Source organism: Amblyomma americanum, chromosome 3 (genome assembly GCF_052857255.1).
Source record: "Amblyomma americanum isolate KBUSLIRL-KWMA chromosome 3, ASM5285725v1, whole genome shotgun sequence".
Classification (NCBI taxonomy): domain Eukaryota; kingdom Metazoa; phylum Arthropoda; class Arachnida; order Ixodida; family Ixodidae; genus Amblyomma; species Amblyomma americanum.
The window spans coordinates 109,965,909-109,986,641 of record NC_135499.1 but is presented as its reverse complement, the minus strand read 5'-3'; the positions used below and the strand labels follow the sequence as shown (position 1 = coordinate 109,986,641).

Below are 20,733 nucleotides of genomic sequence, written 5' to 3'. Positions count from 1 at the left end.
CCTTAGAGATGCAAGGTATTGAGAACTCTTTTGGGAGGCAGTTAGGATAAAGCCATTTTTCCAATCACTTTATTGCACGATTGTGGGCGGCAAATCATGGGTTCATGAGGGCTATCTCTCGATAATCCATAACCAACAAATGGTATTGGCTATCGCTCGACGGTACTTACACATTAAAGGAAGTAAAATGTAACAATTAAGACAATTAAAAGACAATAAAACATTATAAAGCACTAAGAACATTAAAAGAGCCACCAGAAGCCAAAGCAGGATTGGAACGCCAAAACGCAGTTCACGAATGGAAAGAACGCAATTATAGAGAATGTAAAATTGGCGAAAAATGAATAGGCAACGCGAAATAAGGAAAAATTGCGCATTTAAACTCTATTTCGAATGCTGTGCGTTTCTAATGTGTCTAATTAAAATAATGTAAGAGATAAAGAGGGCTGCATGCCCTAGCGTGAAAGCTTTGGGTCCGGTAATCAGATAATGCAAAGTGCCATGAGTGTGTATTCTAAAGAACCAGTGTCGATTTGTAAAATAATTTTTCCAGAAGTCATGGCCGCCGAAGTTTCCTGCAGGAAACGAAAAAAAAGAACATACGATACACTACATTAACTATGACAAAGTGACAAAGTAATTAACGCGAAATGCGACAAAAACTTCCGCTGGTGCAGATGCAGCAAATGGGTTGATTATGTAATTTTTCGAGGGTTGTTCGATGTATTATTCTAAATCGGTTCTCGATGAAGTTGAAGTGCATTTTGCGAACGCATGGTGACAGAATCAGCGAGTGCTCGCGAGCAAACCACTCATGCCGTCACTTCAGTGTCATAACTTCTGCTACACAGTGGGAGGTGCAAGGTTCCGGTATCCTTTCACAACTCCTCTACGGACGGGCCTAAACTACAAAAATAGCGTCTATTCCTACTGCACTCCACTTGGATTTGTAAAATAAAAAAAAAAACGAACAGTCGGCAGTTACCAAGAAGTTTGCACAACGCCATGGCGTTGCTTTTTCTTATCTTAGACTATGACGTAAAATTTCGTTCTCATAGCACAAAAAAGAGCAACCCAATTTAAGAACACAGTCATCAGCCGCCTTTTCAGTATAACGTAGCTTCTAAACAGCAAGTGTAGCCGCTCACTTTCCAATGTCTGACTCCCTGTAGTTCTTCCCAATAGCAGCGCTGCGTAGTGGCCGCCCGCCCGTCGACCGCGCAACACTCTCTCCATCCACCGTTGAAGAGGCCACAGCTGCAAAATTAAACACACACACACAGCTGTATTTCCTGAGTGAGGCAGAAAGTAAAATTTGCTCTATAATTTGAAAGGGTTTTTATGGACCATAATCTAAATTTGGTTTGTTATATTGGTTAGTACTATCAATTATACATAAATAGAAGAAGCGCCTCAGAAGCACAGCAGTTTTTGTTTTCGTTTCTTTAACTGATATACGCACATGTGGGTGAGGTTTTGGTGGCACACCCCAGAGCGAAATACAATTATACAGCAGCTGAAATCACTGGTCCACCATTATGTTGACATATGAACTCCACTCGCACAACGACGTAATTTGTGCACCCCTAGTCTTGTTGCCACCACGTAGGACCGACGGTTAGGCTTATTTACAAGTGTGAATTATGGGACAGTAAGGCTTAGAGCACATCCGATATATCCGCTCCCCATTTTCGGCTTGCTTCAAATGCAGCAATCAAAAACTTACAAAGCAAGTGAATAAAGCAGCGCCGTTTCGCACAATTCGCCATTCATCTTTGGATACCGTAACTGAGGACGCAGTTCTAAGTTGCAGAGTCATGTTGCGAGCGTGGTGCTATGCAGCTGAACCACGCTACAAACGGCAGCAGATACCCTTGCTAAACTAACGTCAGGAATCGGACCACCGTGCTGGCCAGAATAATCAGAATTTCTCGTCATACGTCCTAAGGTACAGAATTACCAAACCCCCATAGAAATCCGAATTCAGAGCAGGCAGGTACCCCAGGTCCATAAAATACGCATTCTAGGACTGTACTTTCAACAGGATGGAAAAACGGTGGCACAATTAAGCGACTGAAAAAGGCTATCGCAGCCACCACGCAACTCATTAAAAGGATGGGTGGACGCGCACATGGGCTGAGAGAGGCGGACACCCTTCGCGTAGTGCACGCCTATGCCCTCAACCGAATTTTTTATGCTACGCCTTACCTGAAACTGACAACCAGTGAGGTCCAGCAAACAGACTGCTTGATTCGGCAAGCAACGAATGTAGCACTTAAATTAACAAAAAAAACACTAGAAACGAAAAAATGGTCGAACTCGGAGACCATAACACCGCACATAAACTTCGCCGGCCAACTTACAAGCACATTATAATAGACTGTGCGTCTACAATCGTCGGCGTCTTCAATGTGAATTTTAATGATTCACCCCGACCAGACGAGTTTTCGTACAACTCTCGGCTTTATAATAGACTATCCGCTACAGCTACCGGACGACGCATACTCAGTCAGCTAGGCATCACTATCCCTGCAAACAACCCATCAATAAGAACTCTCCCCACCCACATTCACACTTTAATATATGCCACACCATTACCTAGGAACATGAACCCCCACGATGACCAAGGCCGCATGAAGGCGCGCGCGGCAGATCTGCTCAAATGATACGAGGATGAGCCGGATGCTATTTGGGCGGATGCCGCCTGCGATGAGCACGGAGCCACTGCGGTTGTCCACAACCCACACATAACACCCCTAACTTTCGAGCTTCCTTCAGGCACCACCTCTGAGGAAGCCGAGGATACCGCTATAGCCATTGCTCTGGCATACACATACGCCCGTTACAATATTAGTGACTCAAAAACCGTCATTCTAAATTTTTGGCATGGGCAGGGTTCATCCCACCGAGCAATACCTGCTGCACATGCCCACCCGCCACCTCTTCCGACGCGCTGAGTTCATCTCCGTACCTGCGCACCCGGGAAATCTCGGCAACTAGGCTGCCCACTTCTTAGCCTGAAGGTCTAGGAACCGGCCACAGGCGGACATAGCAGGGGATTTCTCGAAGGAGCTTATACACTCCTTTGCTGATGTCACCGCAAAATCCCGCGCTGAGCGCCTAATCTACCCGCCACCCCACCCATCTCTCACTGCCAGAGAAATGTCAGTTTGGCGTCGCCTGCAGGCGCGAACGTTGCCTACACCAGCCAATCCTTCTAAATTTGTGCCGGTACCCCCATATGCATTTTGTGCTCCCACCCAAGGCCACTCTTACCCACATACTCTTATCATGCCCGGCCTCCCCTGGCCTCGCCGGTCCGGTGCATCTCCGAACCTGGGAGGACAGGGAGACCTCACTACGGTCCGCGTACCTCGCCATGCAGAAGATCGTGATCAGCCGGGCCGCATACGTCATGGACCAACACCACATGAACGTCTAGACTGTCAGTGGGTTCATGCGGAGACCCAGGAGGCCTGCGGGCCTCGGATTCTCTTGTTGAATAAAGTTTCCGTCCGTCCGTCCATCCCTTTTAACGCGACAGCGTTAAGGAGTTTGTGTCGCAGAAAAGTAGGTGTCGGCGTCCTCCTCCTCCTCGCAATGTACCCCACTGCCCAAACAGATAGCGCTCGAAGGCAGCGCCTCCCGCTCGTCTAATTCGGGCGCGGTGGGGCGGCACGCAAGAATCACGCTGTGAGCGGCGAACAACGCATTGCGCATCCAAAGCGCGTTCACCACGAAGCTTGCGGCTTGCTGCCCCTTCGTTCGGCGCGGAAGCCATGCTGGCGTTCGGGGCATCGGGTTTGTCGAGAACGATGTGTCGACGAACTACAACTGCAACTTGAGCCCCGCGCGTTTCGGCAAGAGGCCTGGCATCGCTTCTACGTGGTTTGCCGCTCCGCGCGTCCGTTTCACCGTACCTAGCAAAGCGGTACTGTGAAGGCGTCACGACGAACGGGCGATGGCATTCCGTGGACTCCCTGGCAGTGCTGCAACGCGCTGTCGCGTTCCACTCTTAAAGGCGGAGCTTGAGCGTCCTCCAATTTTTTCTCCTTGGTTTCCATTCTTCTTCCCTTCTCTGCCAGCGTGATCCTGGCGTCCTTCCAGAGTGGGATAGTTAAAATACTTTCTTTTTTAACTTTCTCGTCACAAAGGGGACTACGGGACTGATCCTGGCGCCTTTCCAGAGCGGGAAAGTTAAAGTACTTTCCTTTTTAACTTTCTCGTCACAAAGGAGACTACGCGGCAGTTACGGCGAACTTTGCGTGACTATGTCCCCATCACACTTCAAAAGCTCATCCGGGCCAAAACTTGCTTTTTCGCCCACCGCCTTACACGGTTTTGCATGACTAATAAGCAGCATAACAGTAACTTTGGCAAAGCTCTTCGGCATTTCTAATTCTGCCACTATTCCTTTTGACGAAACCCACCTTTTGGATGCGAACATAACAAATGACACGCCAGGTAGCAGCACGTATTTCAAGTGGAAAAAAAGTACAGTCGCTCGAACTTACAAATTAACGTTGTGGTCACGTGGATTGCGATCTTTGTATCCGAAGTTCGTAATAGGCGGACTTGCGCTATTGCAGCAAAAACACATTTTTCAGACAACAGTGGCCTTCATTTCATTAAAAAGTCAGTTGTTATTGTCTGAATTCCGTTTTCAACGATTAGTGAACACTGCTCGATCGCTCTACGCAATGGTGACTCAGTCTGCATGCTTCCTGTACGTGGAAGAACTGAAGACGGCGGCGAAGGCCACGTGACTGGATGAGCGAGCAGGCATACCTTGTGACAGGCACTCCCATCTTTCATATTGCTGTCATTTGTTGATCATCGGGCGTGTGCAGAGGTTTCGCGTCCAACACTGCCCCTGTCACGCTATTACCGCACATATTCTACTTTAAACGCTTCGCCCAACCGGCGCGCGTACACACACACACACACACACACACACACACACACACACACACACACACACACGCACACGCACACGCACACGCACACGCACACGCACACGCACACGCACACGCACACGCACACGCACACGCACACGCACACGCACACGCACACGCACACGCACACGCACACGCACACGCACACGCACACACACACACACACACACACGCACGCACGCACGCACGCACGCGCACACACACACACACACACACACACACACACACACACACACACACACACACACACACACACACACACACACATCAACTGACCTTTAGCCTGCATGGGCATGCTTAGTCGGCGAGGTCGACATTTCTTTGGAGGAGATCACGGGTGCTATGAGACGCTGAGAAGGCCATAAGAAGGTGCATACTCACAAGATGCGGTACCATCCTCCGAAGTTTCTCGACTAGCTCTGCGGCGGCGAGATGTCTTGGCTCTCTGGCGTTTCTTTGGCCGCGAGTTGCCTCGGTCTACACTGGGCACTGGTTCGATGGTGGCAGCTGGATGAGTCGAAGGCCCCATGCCGCCGAGTCCAGTCACAGCCGCCGGCTCATTCTCTTTGCCTCGCGCATAGCTTGCTTGGCTCCCCTTCTCAGCGTCCTGCATAAAAGCAGAAAGCACATTCTGAAGCTGAAGCAGGAGCTGTGACAGCGCGAGTGCACGAAACGAAGGCATCTGAAGGCCTCTTAGTTTCAGACGTCGCACCTGTAGCAGTGTGGTCTCACGAATAAAGAGCGCTCACCAGCTACGCCAACCGCGAGCCAACAATGTGGACGCACTAGCGCAGTCTATTGCTCAAGGAATGTTAACATTATTAGCGTATACGCAGATATAATGCTACTGTCAGAGGTACCTCTGGATAAAAGAAACATGGGAGAAATCAGCTGCCGTCTAGTTTGATTTGTTCACATATTCATAAAAGGCATTGATGAGCTAATACACTAGAAATCGACAAAATACGATTCGTTAGTTTAATAATGTGTCGTTCGACCGAGATAGCCCTTACGACGATGAAAAGGCAATCAATTCTTTCTCACTAAATACTGATTTTTTAAAAGCAGTCCAACCCGTCAATCCTAATATTCTTACAAAGTTACAGAACTACTGCGTCTGTGGAGCAGAGCTACTGGAATGATATCTAGCTCGGCCACAGAATACAGTACGTCGATATCGGTGGCGCTAGACCTCCTGAACAAGACGTCGTCACCAATATGCCGCAAATAAGCATTCCAGGCTCATTTTTATTCCCAGTCGATGTCACCGATATATTGTACTGCGTACAAGGGGCGTAGTTTGTTCCATACGCTGATGGCAGGTACTTCCAAAACCCGGGAAGCAACCGCAGCTGGAAAACCTCCGGCCTATATCACTCACGTCATGTGTCGGAAAGTTAATGGAACACATCATTCAGACCAGAATTTCGAATTATATGGAGGAAACAGAGAAATGGCCAGACAAGATGTATGGCTTCAGGCCCCGTCTGAGCACACAGGACGTCATGCTGCGGCTGCAGCACGACATAATTCATTCCAGAACCAAAGACGCCAAAGTCATTATGGGACTAGACCTAAAAAAGGCCTTCGACAACGTCAAGCACGAAGCCATTCTGGAGGGGCTCCAGCAGGCAGGAATAGGGCTAAAAACCTATAGTTATATCCGAAATTTTTAACGGACCGCACGGCGGTTATAACTTTCCAGGAAATACAATCCGGCGTGATCAGGCTGGGTAACAGGGGGACACCTCAGGGATCGGTACTGTCACCCACTCTTTTCAATATGGCCATGAGAGGGCTCCCGAAGGAATTGCGAAAAATTGGGAACTACAACTTAAACTACAGCCTGTACGCGGACGACATCAACCTCTGGATCAACAGAGGGAGCGACGCAGAGATCAATCAAACGCTGCAGGCGGCAGCAGACGTCATCTCAAAGTACGCGGAGGACAGAGGACTTAAATGTTCGCCTGAAAAATGAGAAATCTTCGTGTATAATGACAAGGCACTCAGGAACAATCCTCCCTCTGACCCACAGGTGTACGTGGAAGGAAGGGAAATACCAAAGGTAGAGACAATAGGAATATTGGGCCTCCACTTACAAACACATGGGAGGAACACGATCACAATTAACAAATTAGAAAACCACGCGACCCAGACATTAAACCTCATCAGGAGGGTCTCACGTAAGGGAGGCGGCCTCAAGGAAAAAACCTAAGATTGGTACAGGCCTTCATCATTAGTAGAGTGGGCTACGCCATGCCATATCTGAACCTAAAGGCAGATGAGAGGAGCAAGATAGACGCGCTCATCAGGAAATGCGTAAAAAAGGCCGTAGGGCTCCCAATCTGTACATCGACGGAGCAGCTACTAGTCCTAGGACTGCATAATACGATTGCAGAAATCGCGGAAGCGGTTAAAACCTCGCAACTTGAAAGACTCAGCACGACGCGAGTGGGAAGAGCTACGCTAAGTAATCTTGGAATGGCCACAGACAGGGGGCAAAAGGAAAGGGTCGACATTGACAGGGAAATCAGGGCGCACCTAAGAATCCCTCCCCTACCCACGAATATGCACCCTGAGTTTATTAAGGAAAGGAGACAGAAAAGGGCGGAAGCGATAGAAAGAATATATCGGGGTAAACCCCGAAATGAAGTCGCCGACGTAGATGCGGCAGGGGACAGACACAGTCGATACATGACCATAGTGGCGGTAGATGGGGAGGGCACCCTCATCACGGCGGCCACCATACTAGGGAAAGAAACCGAGATAACGGAGGAAGCCGCGATAGCGATCGCTTGCGCTGGCACCAAAGCTAGATATATTATTAGCGACAGTAAGACTGCAATCCAAGATTTCAGCAGAGGGAGGATAAACCCCCTCACCACAAAAATTTTAACACAAGGAGTGATTGATAGGACGATCAACATCATCTGGACCCCGGCGCACGAATCTGTCAGCGGTAACGAGGCGGCCCACAGTGCAGCTCGAGATCTCTACCGCCGTGCTGTACAGGATGGGTCGGCTCAGGCCGAACATGATAGAGAAGGGCGATTAATCTCGAATCAAGAGATTACAGAACACTACAAGCAATGCCGGAGGTGTTTTCCCCCACCAAACACGGCGTTAAATAGGAGTCAGGCGACGGCGTGGAGACGCCTGCAGACTGGAGTATACCCAAACCCAGTACTAAACAAACATATCCGATCGGACTGCGAGGAAGATAAATGTAAAAAGTGTGGGGCGAGAGGAACCCTCGACCATATAATTTGGGAGTGCGCTTACTCCCCAGGCAGGGCGCAAACCATTAGCAGTAGGGAAGCCTGGGAAACCTTGTTGTGGAGTTCGGACCCTGAGCTCCAAATCACCGCCGTCCAACTGGCAGAAGAGGCCGCCGGCGAAACCAACCCGGCCAGCATCGAATGCGACCATCCCGTGCGGCTGGGCCGCTCCTAAGTCCTCTCCCCTGTAAAGGGGGGTGAGACAGAGCGGCCCAGGCGGTGTGGTCTTTCTCTGTTGGACAATAAAAGTTTTCAACAACAACAACAACATCTCTAATGGGAACAAATAAACTGTAAATGTCCCGAAGCCATAGATGGGCTATGAGGGATGCCGTAGTGGGGAGCTCTGGATTAGACTACCTGGGGTTGACATCGCTTTGCACAGTGGCGTTTCTTCTATTTAGCCTCCATCAAAATGCAGCCGTGGTGGCCAGGATGGAACCTCCGAGCGACTTTGGGATAAGCAACCTAAACCGTTGAGCCACCGCGGTGGACCGACTGAGGTTTTACAGGGTGCATCAAAAATTCTCAGGCAAAAGAGTCCACTTTGAAGCAGTATACCGTTGGGCGTAAGACACCTACTAAACACTCAAAGTTTTCAGAGTAGAATTAACCTGTGTCCTGGGAACTTCTGACGGGTGGTCTATATTCTTACACAACGGGCACGCTGCAGTAGTCTCCCTTATACTATGCTGAATTCGCTTTAAAAAATTAGCGATCACTGCAGCTACCCGCATTGGAAGAATGCGAAAGCATTGCCTCCTTCTCCACACTGGTCGCCTATAAGATTTGCCTAAAAATAATTTGGTTAAAAAAATTTGGTTAAAAATAAATTAACGAAGAAGATGACACATGCGCTGCGTGGTAAATCTGTAGAAACAATAGAACACCTCTTACTAAAATGTGATGGTATACATTTCGATGTCGATGCAGGCACAGTCACGCCTCCTGAGGTAATAGGGTTTTGAGATAACAATAGCCATGTAAATAAATCTGCGGTGGAAATTAGCAAAGAATGATTGGAAGATTTGTTTCACAAAAACAGAGAAGTGACAAAGTTAAAAGTATAGGGAGACGTATTTAAATTGCGAATTTTAATAACTTACAACAAAGTTAAACAAAAGTAAAGGGAAAAAAGCTGAGCATGGCAGCAACTCCCATCACCCCGTTTCAAAGGTGACGCTCCTACCTTCCGTCCGTCCGTCCGTCCGTCCATCCGTCCATCCATCCGTCCATCCGTCCATCCGTCCATCCGTCCATCCGTCCATCCGTCCGTCCGTCCATCCATCCGTCCGTCCGTCCATCCATCCATCCATCCATCCATCCATCCATCCATCCATCCATCCATCCATCCATCCATCCATCCATCCATCCATCCGGATCTGCGTTACGTTGTTCGCAGGTCACCGCGTGATTCCTGCGTCCCCGCACGGCCTCACTGCGCCTTAAAGGGACACTGAGGAGAACCCTATCAATTTTATTTCGTTAGCAAAATCTGATAGTTCGGCATTTCATGCCTTTGTTGCCGCTTGTCCGGCAGCGAAAGATACATTTATTTCAAATAAATTTGGATCCGAAGTTGAAAACGTTTTTCCCGCCGCTCTGATTAAACTCGAGAACTCTTATGACGACACGGAGAACTCTTATGACGTCACAGAACGGAGTGACGTGAAACGTGACGTAAACGGAGAGACCGTTATTTCTGGCGGCTAGCGGTGCGGTCTAGCAGCTGCTGAAATGAAAGCTACAGCCGCCGCACGTTGAAGGCATCTATCGGGGGTCGCTACCGTCGCTCTGTTTACGTTTGCATCGGCGTCTTGCCAGCGTTGCGATGGATCCCGTTCCCGAACCCGACAACGTATTTCTCGCAAAATATCCGGCCTGCATTTCAGCGACCTCAGCCCCACAGAGCGTGCGATGCTTTTGAGGGAGCACGGTTAGGTTAAGCGCCGGCGGGTCGTTTCTCCCTTCCTCAGTGAGCAGCCGTTGCAGACTAAATATCATAATCCCAGTGCGGGGAGTCGCGAGGCGCCAGGACAAGATCGGCGCGTTGCGCCCATCGGAGGCTGGCCGGTGCTTTGGGACCAACGGATTGGGATTCCTTGAAAGGCGCGGTTGCACAGGGCAGCAGGCGGCGTCGAGGTCTCCACGGTTGCAAGGGCGAAGTTATTTATTTTTTTTATTGCCACAAAAAACGTATAGGTGCTCAAGGGCGGTCGCGTTTAAAGTGGGCGCCTTGAATCTAAAGCCGACGCACGACGCTTCAACGGCTTCCGCTAGATCCAACGGGTCCACTGCATCGGGCTCTCTCGCCCACTTGCATGTACCTTCAGATATGTACCGTGAATCGATCAAATTAGCCGAGAGCTCGAAAAGAACAGCTCCGCCCAACTGCCGAAGTTATTTAATTACATCTGAATGCGAACCTCGCCGCGGAGCCGAATCAGTCTGGCCGGGCCGGCGGCGGCTGGCGCACTCGGTGCGAAAAAGAGACATGCTCCAAGTCTCCCAACCAGTGCGGTCAGAGTGCGCCGAAGCCGCCGAACGCGTCGGCGGTCAAGCGCAGTATAGAGGGTCTCACTTTGGCCGAGGTGACGTCGCCGTGTAGCGCGCGCGCGCGTGTTACGCGGGAGCATAAACGCGTCTTAACAGAAAATGCGCTTAACCGCTAACCAACGTATTCTTTAGCGGCATCTATGGGAGCTACTGAAACCCCCCGCCCACTAACTGAATAAAAGAGAATGCTGTGCCGAGGTGCGGAATAGAACCAGGGCCATTGGCGTTTGAGGCGGAGACGCTACCGCTCCGCCACGACGGCTCAAGCAGCAATTATCAATAAAGCCGCATCTATTGAATGCACTCTTCCGATGCAGAAATCTCCGCGCTTTCGCTACGTATATCCTGGCCTAACAGAGCTAAGCCATCACCAATTTTTCTGAACTGCCTTGTGCCTTGTCTCCCGACACTAATAAACGATTTCCGTTGCTTAGTTTGAAGTTGACCGGCACAGCCGGGAATATTTCGCCGGGCGAGTGTGCGAAGACACAAGTACTGCCTTGTACGATTACCGACCATCGTGCCATCATAATTTTCATCGACCGTGGCGATCATCTGGCAAGCCTTAACAGGTTCCTTCAAAGGTTAGCCAGCACTTGAAGCGGCACTTGGAGTTCCTTTACTGTTCGGCGCTTGTAAATCGAGGCGCGTCAAAAACAAAACCACGGGGCACGCAAAGCTCATAGACGCGAAGCGCTTTAAAAAATCGAAACTCTCCTGGCCGCCTGTGGTGCCGTCAAGCATCGGTTTTCTTTGCTTCCAACATTCAGGTTACCTTTCGTCTGCCTTCTTTGTGTGACAAAAGTGCGCAATCGGTTTTAAAACAAAACTTATTTCAATATTGAACCGCACAATCTTCCTTGGGCAGCCTCAGAGATTTGCGCACATGTAGGAAGGAAAATTCCTCCAAGGTGGCGTGTCTTGTCCTACGACGTCACCAAGCTTGTACTTGTGTTTGGCCTGTGGCGGCGATACCTGTATTTTGGTTCTTGCTATTTTCTACCTTACAAGAGCTTTCTTATCAGTTAGAGCGGCGTTTTTGTGATCAGGACCTGGTATTCTATCGATACAAGCCAACTTCAATTTCTCCTCAGTGTCCCTTTAACGAGGCGATCGAGAGGCGGTGCCATCGCGCGCAATCTGTTGGGGCAGTGGTGTACATTGCGAGGAGGAGGAGAGAGTAGTTTTATTGGGCCCCGCATGACGGCGATACGTGCACGCCAAGCGGATATGAAAGGTAGCGTGAACGTACTTTGTTGCTCGCGTAACTGCGACTTCTGCAATTCCCATGCTCATATTTACTAATATACACGACAGTACATGTCTCTGAGCACCCTTCTAAGATAACACCGCATTCAGTGGAGGCGCCTTTATTCATTCCAAACCATTGAGCTGGCGTGGCAGAAATAAATTATCACGTTTAGTCCTCTCCATGAGGACTGCCTAACAAAAACGGCGATGCGAGGAAGTTTTTGAATGTTAAGTCGAGAGCACGAAAGGACCTTGAACAGATTTACCAGACAGTGCGAGTGTCATCTTCTTCGTTAAATTTCTTTTTGTAGCTGCGCGTTGTAAGACATCCTGACCTGGCTTCAAAGAGTAGTGCACTGCCTCTTGAGTTATAAAATGCTTTCTTCCTGATCTGCCGTTTCCAGTATCGGTATAGTTCTACACTATGCTTTTCCATTGAATCTATCTAATTTTTGCCTTCCGCGTTTTTAACCTATCGTATAATGCTCTTTCTTTCTCCGTCCTCGTGTCAGGCATACTTACTGGTTAGAGGCTTCCTCGTTCTTTGGGTTTAAAAATCTTCCCGCCAATTGAAAGTTCACAGCTAAGGGTTTAGCTAACTTCTGCCAAAGTTCGAAAAATGATAACCAGATCTACGAAGGATTACCTTGCTCAGATTGATAGGCTATTGTCATCGCCAGGTAAGCGTATTTTTAAACTCTCCTAGTTTTGCAATTCAGAGAGGTAAATTAGCAAAGTTTATAATCAATAACTTCAGCGAAAAAATTTCAGTGCAAGATGCAGAGTGTCTTGACAAATGCCCGTGAAGATTTTTTTCTTAAAAAAAACTCCCTAATTTTTTTTCGCTTGAAATACAGAACGCGAGATTTTAACACGTCCCTGTACGCTCTTGCATAGGGATAATATGTACCCTCAACCGCGCCCTGACTGCAGCAAATCAATTTCACAAAACTGTAATGGATAAACAATCAGCCGGTCATAGCGTCAGTTATGCATGAGCGCGTGGTTGTGTTTTCCTATCACGATCACAATGCTGTCGGATAGACGCTATCATGTTGGACAGAAATTGTTTGTGCTGGCCTATCTGAATACGTATCACTAGCTCTCATCGCAGAACCACGGCCCGCTGTGTAGACGAATATACAGGTAATTTAAATTTGTTAATTAGCAAAAAGGTGAATTAAATATATATTCACCTTTACAAGACAGCTGTGTGCGTGCTTCAGTAAAACCTTCGTCGACATCATTCACTAAACATTGTTAAGTTGGGTAAGTTGTACTTAGCATGTCATTTTAGGTTACTTCAGCGCAGAAGGGATGGATACAGAGGTATTTCCCTTAGTCTAGTCCTTTTTTGCGCTATAATCACTGATAATGACACTCCGTTGATTTCTTGAAGCTTAATCTACCTCAAACGCATTGTATATTTCGAGGAGCAGGAGAGACGCAGTAACACGTGGACAGGAAAGACGTCTTTTTTTCTCGCACTACTCTTAAACCCTTGCAACGTTGATTCTTACCTGCGGCAAGGCCAGGTTGAACACCTTCTGCTGGCGGCTGTTGGACTTCTCTAACTCGCTGATCATCTTCTTGGAGGCCCCCAGAGCTCGTGCCAAGTTCTTGTTCTTCCAAAGAACAGCGCGCACATTCTTCTTGTACGTGGCTGTTTAAGGAAAGGCGAAATATCAAGCATGTCAGCCTTTTTATTACAACAGCACTACCTCACAGGCGAAGCTGAAAAATCCGGGGTATGTGTGCAGCCTGAAGCTTTGACCTTCGACGTAGCGCCAGCAGCGGAGGTCTTGCGCAGCTCCTCCATCAACGCGCGAAACCGGCACTCCACTCCGGCCCCTAATCCCCGGCGCGCGGCTGCTGATAGCGGCTGGCGATAAGACCAATCATGCGGTTACTTTTGAAGCGGTGTTGCCTTTTGTGCTTTCGCACGTTTTACCCGAATTACCTACGTTGAAGCCGTACCATTTTTTTTATTTTGGGTGTAACCAGATCCCACGTCTAGTCCAGCAAGGTGTGTTCAAATTACATTGAACTTTCACAATGCGCTACAAAGTTTTCGGCGTGTTTCCCTCTAGATGGGCTGCACTTCGCAGAACAGTAAAGCTTCTGCTAAAGTATCAAACTTTAGGTAATCCCTTTACTTCGAGGTCGCTCCTTTCGGTTTTTATTCACTGGTTAGTTAGTTATATTGGTTTTCATGGCGCAAAAGCAACTATGGCTATGATGCGCCAAGCACGAGGTTAGGTTTTTGTTAAATGTTACACTTTTTTTATAACTAGAGTTTGTTTAAAACATTGGCTTCATTAAGAAACTTAAAAATACTTGAAATATCAACTAGTGCTTGATCACCTAAAAGCAACTTGGGGTGCAATGAGATGTATTCATTGTAGAGTGTTGTAAAATATTTTTTCCTCTGTTGTTCCAGTTTTGTACATGAAATTAATATGTGGTTTACAGTGAGCACATCGCCGCACATTTCGCAGAGAGGTTTGTCTTGTTTTGTCAGTAAGAAGTTGTGTGTAAGGTGTGTGTGCCCAATGCGTAGCCGACGTAAAATAACTTCAGTGAAACGTTCTTGATGTCTACATGATTTCCATTCTTCTAAAACGGGTTTTATAGAATGCAGTTTGTTGTTTGCCTGTTCTTCCCATGCAGCCTGCCACTTAATTCTGAGTTTACTGTGCACTAATTTCAAAAAATCCCTGTGTGGTGTGTTATCTTGTTTTATTTGATCAATTCGAGCTTGTGCTGCGCATGCATCTGCTCTCTCATTACCGACAATTCTAACATGGCTGGGCACCCAGCAGAATATAATGTTATGTTTTAGTTTTTTTATTTTAATTATGTTATGTATGATGTTTCCTATAATGGGTTCAGCAGCGTTTCTACAGTGCAGCGCTTTGAGCATACTCAGTGAATCGGTGTAAATGACGCTATTTTTAATGTTTTCTTTTACTATTTGGTCTACGGCTACAAAGACTGCATAACTCTCGGCAGTAAAAACCGATGCATACTGTGGCAGTCGTATCATTTTTTCATTTTTTCCTTGAATTACTGCACTTCCAACATGACTTTCTGTTTTTGACCCATCAGTGTAAAATTCAGTGAAGGTGTCATATTTTTCTTCAGTTCAAAGAATTCTTGTAGTATGAGCTGATGTGGCATTTCCTTTTTATGTAAGTGTGTCAGTGTGAAGTCGCACACTGAACGCAGGCTGTGCCATGGTGGTAAATTTTCATATTTTTGTGCAATATTCGGCAGGGCATCCAGTACTCCTAACTCTTCACATTTATCTTCAAAGCGCATTATTAGTGGGTGGATGGATTGTGGTTTATTGTTGAATAATCTTTTGGATGGGCACTTGGTAACAATGGGATGGCAGAGATGTTTAGGAAGAGAACGGGTTTTTAGGACGTATGCGCATGTCAGTGTGACTCTTCTATCCTCTAGTGCAGGCTCATTAGCTTCAATGTAAAGACTGTTTACCGGGGATGTTCTATACGCTCCAGTTGATAGTCGCAGACCAAGATTATGAACAGGGTCCAGTCGTTTCAAGTAGGATGCTCTTGCTGAACTGTATACTATGAACCCATAGTCCAGCTTGGAGCGTACCAGAGAGCGATAGATGTGTAATAGGCATGTTCTATCGGACCCCCACCGTTTTCGCGAGAGCACGTTTAATACATTGAGGGCTTGGGATGCTTTCTTTTTAAGGTTGTTAATGTGTGGTAGAAATGTGAGTTTCTTGTCAAAAGTCAGTCCTAAAGATTTATGTTCTGGTTTAATTGGTAGTGTGGCTTGATCCAAGTATAGGTTGGGAATGAATTGTAGGCCTCGTCGCAATGAGAACAGAACAGCTACTGTTTTTTGAGGAGAGAACTTGAACCCATTTATCTCTGCCCAAGCAGCCAGTTTATTTAGTGTGATTTGTATTTGTCTCTCGCAGGACGATATGCTGGAGGAAGTGCATGCTATCTGTAGGTCATCTACATAAACCGAATACATTATGGACTTGGGTATTACTTTGGCTAACGAATTCATTTTTACTACGAAGAGTGTCGCGCTTAGAATGCAACCTTGGGGTACGCCATTCTCTTGGGTGAAAGGCATGGAGAGAGTTGTTCCTAGGCGGACCCTAAATGTGCGGTTAGCCAGGAAGTCGTTCAAGCAGTTCAGCATCCTGCCTCGGATACCTAGATCTGCTAGGTCGCGGAGGATGCCGAACTTCCACGTGGTATCGTATGCCTTCTCCATGTCGAAGAAGACCCCGATACACTGCTGCTTGTGGATGAACGCCTCCCGTATGGTGTTCTCTAGGCGGACAAGGTGATCGGTGGTTGAGAATGCTTTTCTGAATCCACATTGATGTACATCTAATAGTTGCCGAGATTCGAGTACAAAGGTGAGTCTAATGTTTATTACACTTTCAAAAGATTTAGCAATGCAGCTGGTGAGGGCTATTGGTCTGTAATTGTCAGGACTTGTTGGTGGTTTTCCGGGTTTCAGAAAAGGTACTATTACTGCTTTCTTCCACTCCTCAGGTATTCTGCCAGTCATCCATATTTTATTGAAGAATTTTAACAGTGTCTGTACGGCAGTATCAGAGGGATGGGCAAGCATATTGTAATGCACATAGTCTGGGCCTGGTGCTGCCTTTTTACCGGAAGATAATACCCTATTTAATTCCTGGAGCGTAATGGGCTGGTTGTAGTCTTCCTGCATGCCTGTTCCGAATGGAAGTTTTTGTTTTTTAGCTATAGCTTTGTGTTTCTGGAATGTGTTTGTGTAGTGGGGTGACCTTGAGACTTCAGCAAAGTACTCGCCCTATAAATTGGCCTGTTCTTCCAACGATGTTTGTGTACCGGGTGTTGTCAAAAGTGGAAGTGTGAAGGAAGTACGGTCACCAGTGAATTTATGAACTTTGTCCCACATTTTCTTTGATGGTATTGAACTATTTATAGAGGACACATATTTCTGCCAGGAGGTTTTCTCAGCATTCCTGCGCACGTACCGCGCTCTCGCCTTGGCCCTCTTAAAAGTAAGTTCTCTGCAGTGGGGTGCCGACGCAGGGTGCCCCATGCTTTATTTTGCTGTTTTTTTGCAAATGTACATTCTTGTGTCCACCATACTTTGTGTTTCTTCTGTACGAGTCCTGTTGTTTGTGGTATAGCGAGTGTTGCAGCAGATATTATGCATGTAGTAAACCTTTCATTAATTTCATCTATGCTGAGGTCTTCAGAAAATTCTTTACCTAGAGTGGCACTTTCTGTAAAAAGTGACCAGTCGTCGAGGTGAAATTTCCAGCGCCGTGGTCTTGTGGGGATGACTGGAGTGGAAGACGAGAGTCTGATGACAGTGAGTAGGTGATCACTTCCCAGAGGATCATTTAAAACATCCCATTTATAATCATTAAAAAGCGATGGTGATGCGTAAGCTAAATCGAGAAAGCTCATTTTTGCCGAGCTTGGGCAACAATAAGTTGCTTTTCCTGTATTTAAAAGACAGATGTTATTTGAGAGGATAAAATCTTCGATTGTTTGCCCCCTAGAGTCGCAGCGCTCGCTTCCTCAAAAAGGGGAGTGAGCGTTAAAATCCCCAACTACCAGATATGGCTCTGGAAGTTCATCTATCAATTCTTCTAGCTCATGGACTGTTAATGTAAAATGTGGAGGAATGTATACAGAACAGATTGTTAGTGTTTTATAGCTGACGATGCTGACTGCAACCGCCTCAAGTTTTGTATTGAGCTTGATTTCTCGAGCAGGGACGCCGCTTTGGACGACAATTGCGACGCCTCCTGAGAGTCGATTTGCCTGCTCGCGATCGCGTCTAAAAGTTTGATAATGTTTCAGGATATGTACATGTTGTGGACCAAGATTGGTCTCCTGAAGACAAAACTATGGGTAACATTGACCCTAATATATGTGTTATGTCACTATAATTCCGCATAAGTCCTCTGCAATTCCATTGAATTAAAAAAGCCATGCTTGTGTTTTTAAAAGAAAATGAAAGGGGATTTACTTATGTGGTGGGCCCGTTATGAGGGGCCTGTCTTTTTTTCGCTCAACAGAGCTGTTCCGCCGCTGTAATGGAGGCGGAGTGGGTGCTGTATCCATCACCTCAACAGAGGTGCTGGAGGACCACGCAGCCGCGGTTGTGTTAGTTTCAGGCCTCTCCCGATGGGGGGAGGTCCTGCGGGATGCCGACCCATGGACCGGCGGTCCCTGCTTTGGCAGTGACAGGGCAGCTTTCGCTGACCCTGCCTGGGGCGTGGATGGCCCTGCCATAGCCTCGGTGGGAGCGGCCTTGGCAGGTGCCGGAGTGTTGTGTGGTGCTACGCCCCTGCGCACCACATCAGCGAAGTTTTGTTTTGCTGTGAAGGAGAATGTGTTTGTAAGCGCAAAACGCCTTCTCGCTTCTTTAAAAGAAATGTTTTCTTTGGTCTTTATGGTGATAATTTCTTTTTCTTTCTTCCAGGACGGACACGCCCTGGAGTATGCAGCATGTTCTCCTTCACAGATTGCACAGCACAGGGCTGCGTCACATACATCAGACTGGTGATCGTTAGAGGCACATTTTGCGCAAGTTTTACGACCGCGGCAGCTCTGTGAGCCGTGGCCGAACCTTTGGCAGTTGAAACACCTGCAGGGGTTTGGTATGTATGGTCTTACATTGATTTTCAAATATCCCACGTCGATTGTGTCGGGCAGGGTGCTGGTGTTGAACGTCAGGATCATTTGTTTTGTGTCTATTTCCTTGTTGTCCTTCCGAATTTTGATTCCGTGGACATCTATGACGTCGTGGTCGATGAGCCCTTCGAGCATTTCTTTTTCAGTTATGTGAAGAAAATCATTTTCCGATATTACGCCTCGGACAGTGTTTAGTGAGCGATGAGGAGTCACGGAGACCGGGATTTCCCCTATGGACGTTAGGTTGGAGAGCTTAGAATGTTGGACATTGTCACACAGTTCGAGCAATAAGTCGCCGCTGGCCATTTTTGACAGCTTATAGCCAATGCCTAGGGTTTCAGTCAAGCACTTTGACACAAGGAAGGGGGATATTATTCTTGCCTGTTTATCTTGTTGTTCACTGTGGATCACATGATATTTGGGGAAAGTTGCTTTTCTTTTTTGAAAGAAGTTGTCTGCCTCGTTCCGCCCTCTTTTGAGAGAGCGATCAGGTTTTGAAAGTTGGGGAGCCATAAAAAAACTTTGTTTTTCGGTCATGGTGCCAGCCACCCACCACGGAGTCCAACAAGGGGACGGGACAGGAACTTGATAGCAAGTCCTGCCCACGCCAGCTGTACACCTCAACTATAACCAAATATGACGCAACTCAGGGTAGTTGGTCACACAAGGTTAGCCCTCGCCGCCAGGAAAAAAGGAAAAACCAAGAAGCGAGTAGGATATAGGAGAGTTGTGAGACAGAGATAGGAAAGTTAAAGTTGAAGAGGAGGATAGGAAAAGGCGACTGCCGATTCCCCCCGGTCGGGTAAGGCCGGAGGTGCCGTCTGCAGGAAGCCGGGGCCAAAGTGGTGTGTTGCCTCCGCCAAGGGGCCTTAAGGGTCCAAACGCTCGGCATCGGCTCAACCACCAGGATCCCCGTTTCCCCGGACACGGCGATGCCACGCACGGCGAGGCGCGGGTGCTCGGGTCCGTGGTGATGCACAGTTCACCATCATCCCCTTGCGGAGATACCCCTGCGTATGCTCGGGAACCCGCGGTGTCGCCACTCACCGTCGCGACGCCTGCAAGCTGCAGGCGCCCCCGTGCGGGGAGTTTTTATCCACTGGAAACTTCATCCAGAGCTAAGGAAGTAGACGCTGAAGAAGTCCATCTGAGAACAGGCATTTGAGCTAGTCGTTTGAGTGTTCGCCTCGCATGAGGGAAGTGCAGGGTTTGATCCCCGGTGATACAGTGAGTACAAGCTTTCCTCTTACAGTTGTTTTGTTCTTGGATTCTTTACAGTGAAATACTTGAAAAATGGGTCATTGACATAATCTTGAGTACACTAAGCAGGGTAGCAATGACCTTTACCGCATAAGACGAATTTCAGTCCCTCACAGATAGATTTTATGTCAAGGGAGGGTAATGTGACGAAAGGCCGTTTTTTAAGCTTGTGCTACCGATGGGTACGCCACAGCACTGAAAATCGAACCCCGCATCTCTCGCATGACAAGCGAACTCTGAAATCGCAAGGTCGCATTCAGCCAAAATTTGACAAGGCGCTCTTGAAGCGAGCCTACGCCCTTCTGCCTTCTAACAGAAAGAAATGAATACACAACATAGTTTCAAAGAAAAGATAAAGACGTTGACTCAAAACGCGTAAAACCACGACTTCCGGTAAATGTGCCTCTTCAATAGTGAAGTGCACCTATGAAATGGAAAAATTTATCACCGCGACTTCTTTAAGTACGCCTGACCTGCTCGAACTTCGCAGTGACATCCATGATCTTGCGCCTGAACTTATCGGTAAACAAATATCTTTTCTACGTTATTATGAAATTAAAGCAGTACCTCTTGCGCGCTCAGTATTTTAAGCTGTCTGGCAGCACGTTCGGAGCACCGAAAAGCCCAACAGAGATAAAAGGCGGCCACGATCGCCTTTGTTCCAGCTCGAGTAGCAAGGAGCAAAGCCATCGGTTTCACCTCGTGTTGTTCGGTGAACGCCGGCTA

General features: G+C 47.6%; 1 protein-coding gene across 1 annotated transcript; it reads right to left on the bottom strand.

The window, feature by feature from the left end:
* Positions 1 to 1,144: 1,144 nt before the first annotated feature.
* Positions 1,145 to 13,849, bottom strand: LOC144123991 (uncharacterized). Its single transcript, XM_077656682.1, has 3 exons — positions 13,564 to 13,849; positions 5,337 to 5,562; positions 1,145 to 1,257 (listed from the first exon to the last, which is right to left on the bottom strand). The coding sequence occupies exons 1-3, from the start codon at positions 13,627 to 13,629 to the stop codon at positions 1,145 to 1,147; spliced, it is 405 nt and encodes a 134-aa protein (XP_077512808.1). The 5' UTR covers positions 13,630 to 13,849.
* Between the last annotated feature and the right edge of the window lie 6,884 nt (positions 13,850 to 20,733).

Bases quoted from the DNA above. Each gene is read 5' to 3' on its own strand.
- LOC144123991 (XM_077656682.1), bottom strand. From the start codon at position 13,629: ATGATCAGCGAGTTAGAGAAGTCCAACAGCCGCCAGCAGAAGGTGTTC. The intron at 5,563-13,563 runs GTAAGAATCAAC...GCTTTTATGCAG, and splicing joins TCAACCTGGCCTTGCCGCAG to GACGCTGAGAAGGGGAGCCA. The intron at 1,258-5,336 runs GTGAGTATGCAC...TTAATTTTGCAG, and splicing joins GGAGGATGGTACCGCATCTT to CTGTGGCCTCTTCAACGGTG.